At 38.9% G+C, this 12,424-nt stretch overlaps 5 protein-coding genes across 5 annotated transcripts; 2 read left to right on the top strand and 3 right to left on the bottom strand.

Moving 5' to 3' along the window:
* Window positions 1-166: 166 nt before the first annotated feature.
* Window positions 167-1,439, bottom strand: LOC105451008 (iron-sulfur cluster assembly 1 homolog, mitochondrial). Its single transcript, XM_011691180.1, has 3 exons — window positions 1,313-1,439; window positions 907-960; window positions 167-767 (listed from the first exon to the last, which is right to left on the bottom strand). Exons 1-3 carry the CDS (start codon window positions 1,394-1,396, stop codon window positions 513-515), a joined length of 393 nt encoding a protein of 130 aa, XP_011689482.1. The 5' UTR covers window positions 1,397-1,439; the 3' UTR covers window positions 167-512.
* Window positions 1,440-1,771: 332 nt separating this feature from the next.
* LOC105451006 (geranylgeranyl transferase type-2 subunit alpha) lies at window positions 1,772-4,462 on the top strand. Its single transcript, XM_011691178.1, has 7 exons — window positions 1,772-1,892; window positions 2,039-2,149; window positions 2,247-2,365; window positions 2,432-2,619; window positions 2,754-2,951; window positions 3,029-3,631; window positions 3,750-4,462. Exons 1-7 carry the CDS (start codon window positions 1,890-1,892, stop codon window positions 4,190-4,192), a joined length of 1,665 nt encoding a protein of 554 aa, XP_011689480.1. The 5' UTR covers window positions 1,772-1,889; the 3' UTR covers window positions 4,193-4,462.
* On the bottom strand, window positions 4,293-7,702 carry LOC105451007 (rab5 GDP/GTP exchange factor-like). Its single transcript, XM_011691179.1, has 9 exons — window positions 7,236-7,702; window positions 6,760-6,875; window positions 6,416-6,673; window positions 6,205-6,334; window positions 6,027-6,124; window positions 5,658-5,914; window positions 5,414-5,545; window positions 5,089-5,334; window positions 4,293-5,017 (listed from the first exon to the last, which is right to left on the bottom strand). The coding sequence occupies exons 1-9, from the start codon at window positions 7,412-7,414 to the stop codon at window positions 4,577-4,579; spliced, it is 1,857 nt and encodes a 618-aa protein (XP_011689481.1). The 5' UTR covers window positions 7,415-7,702; the 3' UTR covers window positions 4,293-4,576.
* A 143-nt stretch (window positions 7,703-7,845) lies between these two features.
* On the top strand, window positions 7,846-9,061 carry LOC105451004 (RNA-binding motif protein, X-linked 2). Its single transcript, XM_011691176.1, has 4 exons — window positions 7,846-8,034; window positions 8,265-8,417; window positions 8,494-8,623; window positions 8,747-9,061. The coding sequence occupies exons 1-4, from the start codon at window positions 8,021-8,023 to the stop codon at window positions 8,867-8,869; spliced, it is 420 nt and encodes a 139-aa protein (XP_011689478.1). The 5' UTR covers window positions 7,846-8,020; the 3' UTR covers window positions 8,870-9,061.
* On the bottom strand, window positions 8,906-12,247 carry LOC105451005 (katanin p60 ATPase-containing subunit A-like 1). Its single transcript, XM_011691177.1, has 10 exons — window positions 11,441-12,247; window positions 11,207-11,342; window positions 10,853-11,000; window positions 10,685-10,772; window positions 10,474-10,595; window positions 10,203-10,382; window positions 9,940-10,082; window positions 9,759-9,871; window positions 9,549-9,675; window positions 8,906-9,482 (listed from the first exon to the last, which is right to left on the bottom strand). Exons 1-10 carry the CDS (start codon window positions 11,703-11,705, stop codon window positions 9,284-9,286), a joined length of 1,521 nt encoding a protein of 506 aa, XP_011689479.1. The 5' UTR covers window positions 11,706-12,247; the 3' UTR covers window positions 8,906-9,283.
* Between the last annotated feature and the right edge of the window lie 177 nt (window positions 12,248-12,424).

The following is a 12,424-nucleotide window of genomic DNA, read 5'->3' as shown; positions in this document are numbered from 1 at the left end:
TTGGTTAACTATAAGAAAAAAAATATTAAAAATAAATTTATACAAGCGCAAAATTTCTTAAAAATAAACAATATATTTTTCTCAGCTAAAAAAAAATTATATATATATATCACTATTGTATAAAAAAATATAATAAATAAAAAGGAAAAAGAAATCAGAGATTTAATAAAATTTTAACTATCTTATAATGATCACTTCATAAACAAAAAGTATATGTAATTAATACATATGTATGTAATGAAATACATATGTAACAGTGGGTGACAAGTATGTACAAAACTTACAGAAAATGATAAATTAAATCGTGACATATATCACGATTGTTACATATATCTGTTTTCTGCGTCATAGACATTTTCCTAGTCCTTCGACTGTGAAAAAACGACAGAAATATGCGGTCGTATATCACAAGCCATTTTAAAGATCCTAAATTTCGTTAACTAGAGATTACATGTAATTTCACATCACTCAATTCTCAGAAACTATGATAATATATGTTAAATTAAATTTTACTACACTGAAAAACTTTCACCACATCCGCATGTCCCTTTAATATTTGGATTATTGAATATGAATTCGGAGCTCAATTTGTTTTCGACATAATCCATTTCTGTTCCAAGAAGAGAAAGCTGTGCTTTTCGATCGACGAATATGCGAACGCCATCCTGAATCACTTCCTCGTCAAGCTTTGATTTTTCTTTCGCGTAATCTAGAGTGTAACTCAAGCCATTGCATCCCCTTTGCCGTACGCCAACCTTAAGACCGATCTGTAAATCAAACATACGCATTAAATTCTAGTAAATATTCTGGCTTAAAAAGTTCGTACAAATTTTTGTGCCCTAATTATTAAAATTACACATATCTCAATTACTGCTATATAATTCAGTACATTATACCCATACTTACATATTCACTCTTGTCTTTTAAAATCTCCTGAATCTTCTTAACAGCGTTGGGTGTCTAAAAAGCAAAATATTTCCTCATCAGTATTTACATGAAAATGTATCCTTGAAAACGAATAAGGTTATAATTCATTAGCGTGTCGCAATGTTATGTCGAAATAGTAGAGCACAGGCAATTACGCAATAAACGCGAAATAAAATGCGTCGCAAAATCCGTTGCAATTAAATGTGGCCAAACAAACTCGTTCAGGGATGTATTCTGCATTATTTTTCTCTCTGAATTTATTTATCATTGTGTTGCAACGTGAATAACAAGGGCAATTGAAACGGTTGCTATCGCAACAAAAAAAAATCAAGAAAAGGACGTGGAAAGCGGGAATTCGGGGCTGTATAATTGATAACACGCTAACCAGGATGAGCGCGGCGCGAGTCGAAAGAATTTTTCTCCCTTTCACAGCTCGTATCGTGGCGGCCGCCACTGTGGTAGACGCCATCTTGAATGAGCGACAGGCGATGGATCTGATCAGCTGATCGGTGCACGTCACAGTTGTCACGTGTGAGTATGCGGCCGCGTCCACACTGGCGAGAGTGGCGAGTATAAAGAGCCGCACTCGCAACGCGAATCTCTTTAGCTGCACTTTTGCACTGTTTTCTGCCTTCCTCGTGCCTTTCCTTTTTCCTTTTTAAAGAATAAATTTGCAAGTTGAAAAGGATGTTCGTTCACAGAGGTTCGCAATGCTTTTTCAGACGAACTCCGGAATTCCGGAGATCGCCAGGAAGATTATCAGATTTAATATTCTTAATTACTCAAACTATCTAACCCATATTGTATGTACAGTGCATCTGCACTCGGGAACAGACATGATGCTCCTAAAAAATGTGATTGGTCACTAATCTATAGAGTACGATTGAATACAATGATTCATTCTACCAAATACTGGTGATTGTTCAGTGAGCCACGAGCGATAAGAAAAGAGAATATTTACAATGGTAAAAAACGATTTTTAAAAAAATTATATAATTAATATACTTATTACATATTGACGTTGTTTAATTGCGCGTTAAACGATTTGGAGCGCTATTTTATGATGCAAATATACAATTGTGAGTAAAAGAAAAATATGTTTTTTTTCTAGCACGGCCGAGTGAAGGTACGTACGACGGCGGAACAGGAGGAGATAAGGAAGCGAGAAAGGGCGGCAAAAGTTGCCCAATACAAGGCTGACATCGCCGTGGTGTTCCAAAAGGTTTCGACTTGTCCTATATGCAACCTGGACTTGTGACATGCAGTTTGCATGCACGTCCATTATTACGTTTGTTTACATTGTGTCGTTTACATTTCAGAGGAAAGACAAGATATGGGACGACGAGTTGTTGCTAGTCACCAGGCGTATGCTGTTGTGCAACTCCGACATTTATACACTGTGGAACGTCCGTCGCGAAGTTTTCGAGAACAACAAATGGTAATGCACTAACCAGATACTCCGATTTGTACGGCGAACGAAACTTAACTTGATGAAATCGAACAGGAGCGAAGAGGATTACAAGCAACTGCTTGAGAATGAGATGACCTTGACCGAGCAGTGTCTCAGGGAAAATCCCAAGTCGTACAGCGTGTGGCATCAAAGGTGTTGGGTGATGGAACGGATGCTCGAACCGGATTGGAAAAAGGAATTGTCCCTGTGCGCGAAATGCCTAAACATAGATGAGAGAAATTGTTAGTATGCGCCATATATTTTATCATTAATGCAAGCAGTGCGTGCGCTGCAATGAAAATATATACTTTAATGTAAGCCCTCGCTTTTCCAACATATGTTGGCACATATAAAGATTTCCTTTTACCCCTTTTAGTTCACTGCTGGGATTACAGAGAGTTTGTTGTGCAAAAAGCTGGAATCTCTAACGAGGAGGAGTTCGAATTCTCCACCACAAAGATATTGAGTAACTTTTCAAATTATTCGTCTTGGCACTATAGAAGTCGTATATTAACCAAAATGTTTGGCACTACGTCTGATGAGATACCGATTGTGGACGATAGATACAGAGAAGGTATGTTTTTCGTAATATTTTATGTTTCTCAATATAATAAAATATGATAAAATAATAAAATATGTAATATTTTCCAGAGCTCGACCTGGTTATGAATGCAACGTTTACCGATCCCAATGACACTAGCGCATGGTTCTACCAAAGATGGCTTTTAGATAAGTGCATGACAACATGTAGGCTCTGGCGTGCTCAAATTAAGAAAGACACGGCTATTATTGTCATCGACAACAACATACTGATTGAACCAATATCGCTGCTATTACTTGTAAATGGCGAAACTGTCGATGCGCGATGGCAATTATATCCAGATGAAAAGTTCGCAAAGCTACGAATTGCGGAGTTCGCCAGTTCGTTAGAAGATTTAGATCGTGCCAAAGAAGTTTCAGTAAAACTGCAGGAAACAGTATATCAGCTTTCGTATTCGAAGCTAGCAGGCGAATGGATTTACAAAGATAATTTAAGCTTGCACAAACGAAATAGTAACGATGAGCAATTAAATGAACAGTTAAAGAGCTACAACCAACTTTCCGAGATGGAACCAAATAACAAGTGGACCTTATTAACCGAAGTATTACTGATGAAAAAGATCGATTTCAAAAAATTTTATACTGACATATTAAATAATCTGTCGGCGCTATCGAAAGTCGACGGTCTTCGCAAGAATTATTACAAGGATTTGCGTAAGTAATATTTTTGACAATAAAATATTAATGGCTTCCCTCTTGATATTTTGGATATTGCAATTGGCTTTTTATTTGCTTGTATACATGCTTCTAACAATGTTGTCTGTTATTTTAGGAAGCAAACTCTTAGTGGAGTATAAACTGCTTGAAATGTGGAAAGAAGAGAGCAATTTAGAAATACACTCAAAGATCGACTTATCGGGATTAGACTTGACAAAATTGCACAACAATCATTACTTCAGCTTCTTCGAGGAAGTGAATCTTGGTGCAAACCAGTTAGACAATTCCTTGTATCAGCTTTCCACATTACAACGATGCGCGAAATTGTCACTGTCCAGCAATGACTTGACGTCATTGAGACGTTTTCCTACTCTGTACAATCTCGAAGTTCTCTCTTTGAGAAATAACAAGCTGACGAGCACGAAGGAGATAGTCAACTTAATAGAACGGCACAAAAATTTGAGAAGACTAGACTTACGAAATAATCCAGTGTGCGAAGAGATCGACATGGCCAAAATTCAGAACGCAAATTCTCACGTCGAAATATGTTTAAAATAACATCGGGGAATACATCTAATAGGCAATGTACTGAAACGTACTTAATTGTAATTTTTTATGCGATCTATTGTCCGCTGTTCTTACCGTTTTTTATCATAAGAATATTAAAAAAAAAATTCAGATACATTAAGCGAATGATTTTATCACAGCAACTTAATTGTAACATCTCTCAGTCTAGCGTCAGAAGAGGCTCCCATACATCACTACGACATTATTCTTTCTTATTCTGTTTTACACATATCTATAATAAACTCTATAAATACAAACAAATTAATAAAATTGTGATATCGTTGAATATCCCTCTTAATCGAATCGCTACCGCAATCGAAGTTTTATTATACGCTTCCCGCATAAATAATACTTGGATCACATTTCTCACTAATACTACATGTTCTGATAGTAACCGGAATAATTATCCGAGTCCAAGTCGGCCGGAGTTAAGGATGAATCACCTGTGCTGCACGGGATTGTCGGTATGTTTGATCCTTGAATCGTGAAGCCGTGATAATCATCCGAGTTGATCGGTTTCAAAACGGGTTGTAGATTCGCCTCGGGTGTCGGGCACTCGTCCAACAAGCTGTCCGTCATGTGTTTCTTGAAGAGCTGGGTCTCGCCCGACGCGAGATCGGATTGAGTATCCAAGCTGATGAGACTAGTTTCGTCCTCGCCTTTGCTAACCTCCAGACTGTCGTCGCCGATGAAGGACGGGAAGTCGAATGTCGGCGACGGCGTCACGGAATCTTCGACCAGTGACGTTCTCATTAAATCACCCGACAGATCCGTCATCACGCCACCGTTCATGTTGTCGATCGAATGCGGATATATCTGTTGGGGAATTTAAAAGTGTTTCGCAAAGTGCAATTAAAAGGATGAAAATTACATTTAATCATTCTCACCTGCGGAATGATCGGCGGCGGTAATTGGTAGCTCTCGATGTCCTCGCTATCCAAATTAGTAGGCACCCTCTGACTGTGAGATATCAGCAGCGGCGTCCTCTCGATCACTTTATTCACATCCTCCCTGATCTTCTCCTTGAAGTCCATCATTTTGTTTTTCAGTTCCTCCGCTTGCTTTATAATGTCGGTATTTTTGGCTTGCAAGTTGTCCAGTAAAGTTATATCTTCGCACATGAAGTGCAAACTCTGCATTTAAACATTAATTATATAAATTAATGTGTCCACGAATAATCAATCAACGTAAAGATGAATCAACAAATATTACTTCGCATATCATAAGAGCTGATTCCCATGTATTCGCTGGAACGCACTCCCCTGACATGTACGCATTAAAGTCCTTCTCAGCCATATTCAAAGACTTGGCGGTTAAATTTTCGATAAACGACACCGCGCAACACTGTAATGTTACGAATACTTGTTGAAAAATAATAGTAATAATGTCTCTTACCTCCAGAGGCAGAACGAAAGAAATTTGCGAAACATCCAATGTAATATTTAGCAAACCGTACCAGATTTGTGAAGTAATATCCTCCTTCTCCGGTCATTAATCTACTAGCGTTGCAAAACCTCGTGATAAAATTTATGTTGCTTTTGAGACGCGCGGGATTAGCCTTTAAAACGATGAATATAAGCGCCGGAAGAAATTCATCGGCAGACGCTGGCCCGTCGACGGATTGTTGCAACAACAAGAATATATTGCTACAACAGTGAATCACGCACGCAAGTTTCTCTTGGGGCGCTTTAGCGGAATCCATATTTAAAAGATCTGAAAGAAATTCGTGTTTTTACATTATTCGTGCTGCAATTGCGAATTGCAGAATTTTTGATAACTGATTAATATGATTTTTTTTTATAATTTCATTAGTAATATAACGAACCTGTAATAGATGTGTAAACAAGTTCTCTAACGTCCGAGCTCGTCTCGTGAATCCTACATTCCAGATTCTTACCGCTAATCCAATTTAACTGCCGTATCCTATTAGGAAGAAAAAAATCACTGATAATATTCTTTAAATATAAAAACACTTTAAGCTGTTCTAAAGTCACGATATAAACCTTTTCTGTATAGCCAGGTCTTTTTCTTCATCCGACGTGAACGGGGGGCAAAAAAGGATTCTGTACAACAAAGTCATGGCGTATCTTTCGACGTAATCTAACAACTTCTCTTTAATGTCTGGCGGTATATCTGTAACGACGTATTCGCAATGTAAAATCGAAAAATTCTCTTCTTCAAGAGAGAGACACAAGCAAATATGTATATAGAAACCTGCGTATTTGGTGCTGTTCTCCAAGCGCTTTCCAAACACGTGATAAAAGTTTTGCGTTATCTCCGACAGCTCCTCTATCCTCTTCACGTCCTTGTTCTGGAGTATGTCCACCACAAACGAATGTATGCATTTTCTCACGTCCTTCTCCACCGGCGTCTTAGCTATGTACTGCAGCAAATCTTTATTTTCCGCCTTGACTTTCTCGAGATCTGGATTGTCCTTCAGCAGCTCGTGATACAGTTCCTGATATCCCTGAACTTGAGAACATATAAACATATATATACACATATCTCTAATAAACAATCGTTTACAAATCACAGTGTAAAACGTAGCGCAGCTTTACCTTTAGCAACAGGTTTCCTGAACGAAATGTTCAACAATTTGTACTTCTTCTCCTGCTGCACTTTCTTCTCCTCGTAGCTCTTGTGGCTTCCACTCGTCGATCGACTGACATTGTCTCTGTAAAAATAAAGCAAGAGGAGCCATAGAAGAATTCGACACAACTCGCTCGTGGGATAACGATTGCCATCTTCTAAGGAGTATTGTGCCGGACGTGTATTAGTGTTCTGCTGGAAGATCACTAATTTTAACCAGGCTATTAAAAATTCTTTCAAAATAGACATTCTCTAAAAAAAAGAACATCAAAACTGACTCTTCTCACCGGAGATGTTTTCACTGAGCCCAAGAAAATTATGTTTTCCCAAAAAGGAGGTTGTCAAAATTTAAAGCGCTCGCCCGGAGATTCGTCGGAATAAGCCGGAGTCCCCGGGCGAGAACCCGGGAGAGATGGCAATCGCGATAACGAGAGATCTTTCTTACGCATCCGAGGTCTGCGCGTGCGACACACGTTCAGCCTGAGCCCGCCGTTTCTGCAGGTGCTCCCGGTGGCACTTGCTGCAGTAGCCCTCCCATTCCGCGTTGCCGTAGAACCCGCAGCCGTTCTTGCACTTCAGATCGGCCTCGTCGATGCGCAGAGTCGGCGTCTTCGTCGAGTACATGGCGAACGAGGTGCACGCCGTCCGAGGGAACCAACGTCCTCGACGCTGACGACGGAGAGCCGCGACCCCGCACTGCCAACCCCGCCTAACCTAACCTAAACTGTCCATCCGAATCCCGAGTTGCAAACCGAACGCGCCCGCTACTCTTTGATCGCCGTCGAGATGTTGGATATCATCCTCCCGGGGTTCTCGCGACCATGAAGATCTCGCTAGCGCCGGTTTAACGTCACTGTTAACTGAAAACGGAAAAGATTGACGTGAGGAAGAGATTGACAGCAGCAGAGCAGAAGTAAATATACGGCGTGGGTCAGACAATTCGGATTAGATTATAGGTTGGAGTCGCGTAGTTGGATTGAGAGGCTCGTTGCGATTGTCGACAGCCAATCGGCACCGCCGATAAGCCCGTCGAGGAATTGAGATATCGGCTTAAAGTTAGCGTCATAAATATGTAAAAGGAAAACATTCTAAACACAACAAATACAATTCTGTCGGTCTTTCTCTTTCGTCTTAAATATTAACGGTTTTACAGTTAAGTCTTTTTTCCCCTGATTGAAATTTATTGTGTATTAACGTACATCCCTGTGATATTTTCCATTATCTGCTGCAATGAATCCTTTGACGTAAGTACTTTTCGATTACAATTCCCGTATTGGTTAAGAAAAATTTATTAGAATTAAATTTATTAGAACGTAAATGAAAGAAAATATATTTGACGAGTTGAGCTTAATAATTTGATTGATAATCTTGCTAATATGGTTAAAACATTTCCTATTTTATTATATCTCAAATTTTTAACTCGGCGCGAACGAATTTCTGCTTTGTAAAATAAATGATGTGGCTATGCTTTCAGTAATGTTAAAAATATAAAGAAGCTGAACGAGCAGGAATTACAAGGAAGAAACAAAACGTCTTGGCACGACCAGTACAAGGATAGCGCTTGGATTTTTGTCGGTGGCCTGCCGTACAATTTAACGGAGGGTGACGTTATTGCTATTTTCTCACAGTAAGTTAAAATTCGTGAACAAATCGTGATTATACTTCCAATTGGATTTTTATACTAAATGTTCATATCATTGCAGATATGGGGAAGTGGTTAATATAAACTTAATCAGAGATAAAGATACTGGAAAGCAAAAGGGCTACGGTTTCTTATGTTACGAGGATCAGAGGAGCACCATATTGGCGGTCGACAATTTCAATGGCATAAAGGTGCATTTTAGTAGGACAGCGATATTATCGTCTTTTCTACGCGCACGAAAAAATTTTTATATTTCCAAAAATTATAATTGGAAACATCCCTCTATATTGAAAATTTGTTTTTTTTTTTTACAGATATTGGGTAGAGCAATACGAGTAGATCATGTTGCCAATTACAAAGCGCCAAAAGACTCGAAGAATATTGACGAGGAAACGAGAAATTTGCGGAAAGAGGGTTGCGCTCCAAGAAAGAGCTGAAGATGTATATTTAAATATCGATAATTGTAGACATTGTTTCAGTAATTTGTATTATTTTAAGAATAGATTTACATGTAAACTTAATAAGAAATATATTACTGACTAAAAGTTACTTACGATTACTTTGTTACTGCCAGTTAAGTCTTCAGTGTGTGCATTGTACAGTTGAGATTAGAAACGTTACCCAACTTTTATATCTCTTATTATTTCTACCGTACAGTCTTATCTTCCAATTTGATTTTTCTTAAGTCTCAAGTATCAGAGAACTAGTCAGTTTATAAGGATTAAAAAGCTCCCCGTTTTTTTTTCTTGTATGTGTTAAACGCAGAATAATATTGTAATATATTAGTTGTAATCAGGCTCGATGCGAACACATGTTAACGAATTATGTTACTACTTCTGGAGGGAATGATATCAAGAGGAACCGAATTCGCTCATCCATTTCTCATATTTTTCCAAGTCCTCCTGGGAAACGCTCTTGTTGCATCTCTCGACGGCCTCGTCGAAATCAGCGGCCGACACGGGCAAATCCAATTCTTCCTTCGGCAATTGCCTGATCTGATCGGGCCTCAGACCCGCGATTTTCTTTCGCATTAGCATCATGGAAGCATCCCTGTGTAATAAACGGCGGATGAAAAATAAACTCGAAAATTAATATAATTGAAGATACTGCACTCACCTACAAACATTCGTGATATCCGCGCCAGAATAACCCTCGAGTTTCCTTGCGATATCCGTCAAGTTCACAGACGAATCTACTTTGACTTCACGAAGGTTTATTCTTAACAACGCTTCTCTGCCTTCATCTGCAACGAGCAAAATAAAATATATTCTATTAAGGATACATTTATGTCTCGTTAAAAAGACTTACAAAGCTTAAGAGACTTACGATTCGGTAACGGAATGTAGATACGTTTTTCTAAGCGTCTTCTTAGAGCCTCGTCGATGTCCCATGGAAAATTTGTTGCCGCCAGTACCATCACAACTTTACTTGGATCTTCGCTGCAGAAGACAGGGATCATCAGTATTTATTCGTATCATGAAGCAAAAGCGTCATATAGTGTCCTTACCTGTTGGAGCTTATTCCGTCCATTTGAACGAGAAGCTCGGACTTTACACGACGTGAAGCTTCGTGCTCGGATTCGGATCCTCTTCTCGAGCACAGAGAATCAATTTCGTCGATGAAGATTGTGCTGGGCGCGTAAAATCTGGCCTGTAAAATTCAATTCATAAAATATAATTGATACCGTGAATGGAAATTACATTTTTTTCAATTTATGAAAATTATTTTCTTATTTAGATATATAAATCACGATAGTTTTAATCACTTTACCATTTCGAATAGCAACCGAACGAGTTTCTCCGATTCACCCCTATATTTCGATGTCAATGTAGAGGACGAGACATTGAAGAACGTTGTACCGCACTCGGTTGCAACAGCCTTTGCCAGCATGGTCTTGCCTGTGCCCGGTGGGCCAACCATTAATACCCCTTTCCAAGGTCGCCTGATACCCTAAAAATATAATACGTATGTTAATACAACAGAATTTTATTGCAAGATATAAAAATTAATGCAACATATTAAAATTAAAAAAAAGAGATACCTTAAAGAAATCGGGCATCCACATTGGAAGCACAACTGCTTCCTCCAACAATCGTTTCGCCTCATGTAAATCAGCTATATCGTCCCAATGGATATTTGGATTCTTTTGAACAATGTCTCTTTCTGCAATGTTAACATAAACGTTTGCTTTTATACTTTTATACGCTTATGAATAATAATAAATAATAACAAAAAAGGCAGAGTAATATTACCTAATATTTCTACAAGATCTTTATCATTAGAAGATGGTTCAAATTTACGTTCTTCTAGTTCTTCGTCTTTCTCCGTTTCTGACTTATCCTGTAAATTATTAAAACTATGTAACGCTCTTGTAATCTATATTAATATATGCAAACTTGAAATACAATAAATTAAGTAACCTTGCTTGCATCGTCTTTCTTTACGGTTTTCCTATCATCCTTTTTAGCGGAAGTCTTACTGTCTGGCTTTTTAGCTGGACCAACAACAGATTTTCTAATATTTGTTCGATTCTGCTGCTTCTGTTGAATTTTCTGCTGTCTTGAATTTCTGAAAAAAAGGTGTAATTGTAAATTAAATATTTTATATAATTATAATATATGATATGTATAAAGATGATATAATAATATAATATAAGTTATAACAAAAAGAAAAAGAAACAGAAATAATTTCTTTAAGAGGAAGAATAAAGTTTAAATGTCAAAGCTATTTGACAAATTAATAGATAATAAGATATCGTGAGTATATATTAATACTTTTGTTCTGCTGGAGTTAAGGGAGGCCACACATCGGGATCCCTGGATGGTGTTTGATTCCAAGAGGAATCCGAATTGCTGTAAGCCCAGAGAGCGGGATCTCGCGTCGGTTCCTCGAACGACAGGCAAGACGTCCCTGCGAATTTGTAGGCTCGTTAAGAGTCAGCTTTACTTCCAAGCTGTATTCCACCCGAGAGGTGGGGGATTTCCTTAAGGTAATCCTAATCGCGTTACCGAGCAGCCTCTCGCCGTGCGTGTCCACCTTGAAGAGCTGCAGCGTGTTGGACGTGGCCTTGACCTTCTCGAACTCCTCGACTATCTGATGCTGCACCACCTGCCACTTGGCCTTGCGAGTCGCGTCCGCGATGGTCGCGAGTAGCCTGTGTATCTGCTGGACGACCCCCTGATAGTAGACGCCGGACGTGTCGTAGTTCCCCATCAATGCCATCTCACGCGCGAGCTTCGTGTTCTCGCAAATTTCGTTTATCGACACAGCCATGGTTCCGCCGCTCCGAGTGGATGGAAAATTTATGGTTTTTTACTTCCTCGACGAGAGAGAGATGTTCTCTTGACGGTGACGGAGCGCGCGCGATCACGCACTTCGCCTCAGACTCTATCGATTGTGTACCTCTCTCGTAATGGCGAAAATTCGTTTAACACCTCAGTGTACATTTTTTTTCTCGCTGCAATCCACGTATCAAACTACATTTACATAACTGAAGATCGATTCGCGTCGAACGGTCGTTGCGCCAAGCGTAAATCAATCTCGGTGGAGCAATTGGATAATAAAACGTACTGATAAGCTAATAACAACAACAATAATAAGTTAGATATATGCTTTTATAGAAATTATGAGCTTCCGTCAATTTTCCATCACGTTCGTTTAAGCATTTTCGTTGTATCACAGAAGTATTTTGTAATATCACAGGAGATCACATCAAAATCATAACGAAACACTCTCGCTGTCATAAACTGACAAAATTGGATGTGACATCGAAAGATTACGATCTTTCAGTTTCTTAAGCCTGCAGCGCATGCTCCATTCGTTTTGGACAATTTGGACAGAGAAAATGGCTCGGTTTACAGTGAACAGACTTTAAATTTTCCAATCAGATTCGCCCTCTCCAACGATGGTTACGTTCGACCAGAAAAAGCTGCAAACCACTGTAAGATTTTTTAAATTAATAATTGATTCTTTTTGTTGATTCCTCCACAGTA

This window comes from Wasmannia auropunctata, unplaced genomic scaffold (assembly GCF_000956235.1).
Source record: "Wasmannia auropunctata unplaced genomic scaffold, wasmannia.A_1.0 LD336053.1, whole genome shotgun sequence".
Taxonomy (NCBI): domain Eukaryota; kingdom Metazoa; phylum Arthropoda; class Insecta; order Hymenoptera; family Formicidae; genus Wasmannia; species Wasmannia auropunctata.
The sequence above is the reverse complement of the archived record's forward strand: the minus strand, read 5'-3'. Positions and strand labels throughout refer to the sequence as shown.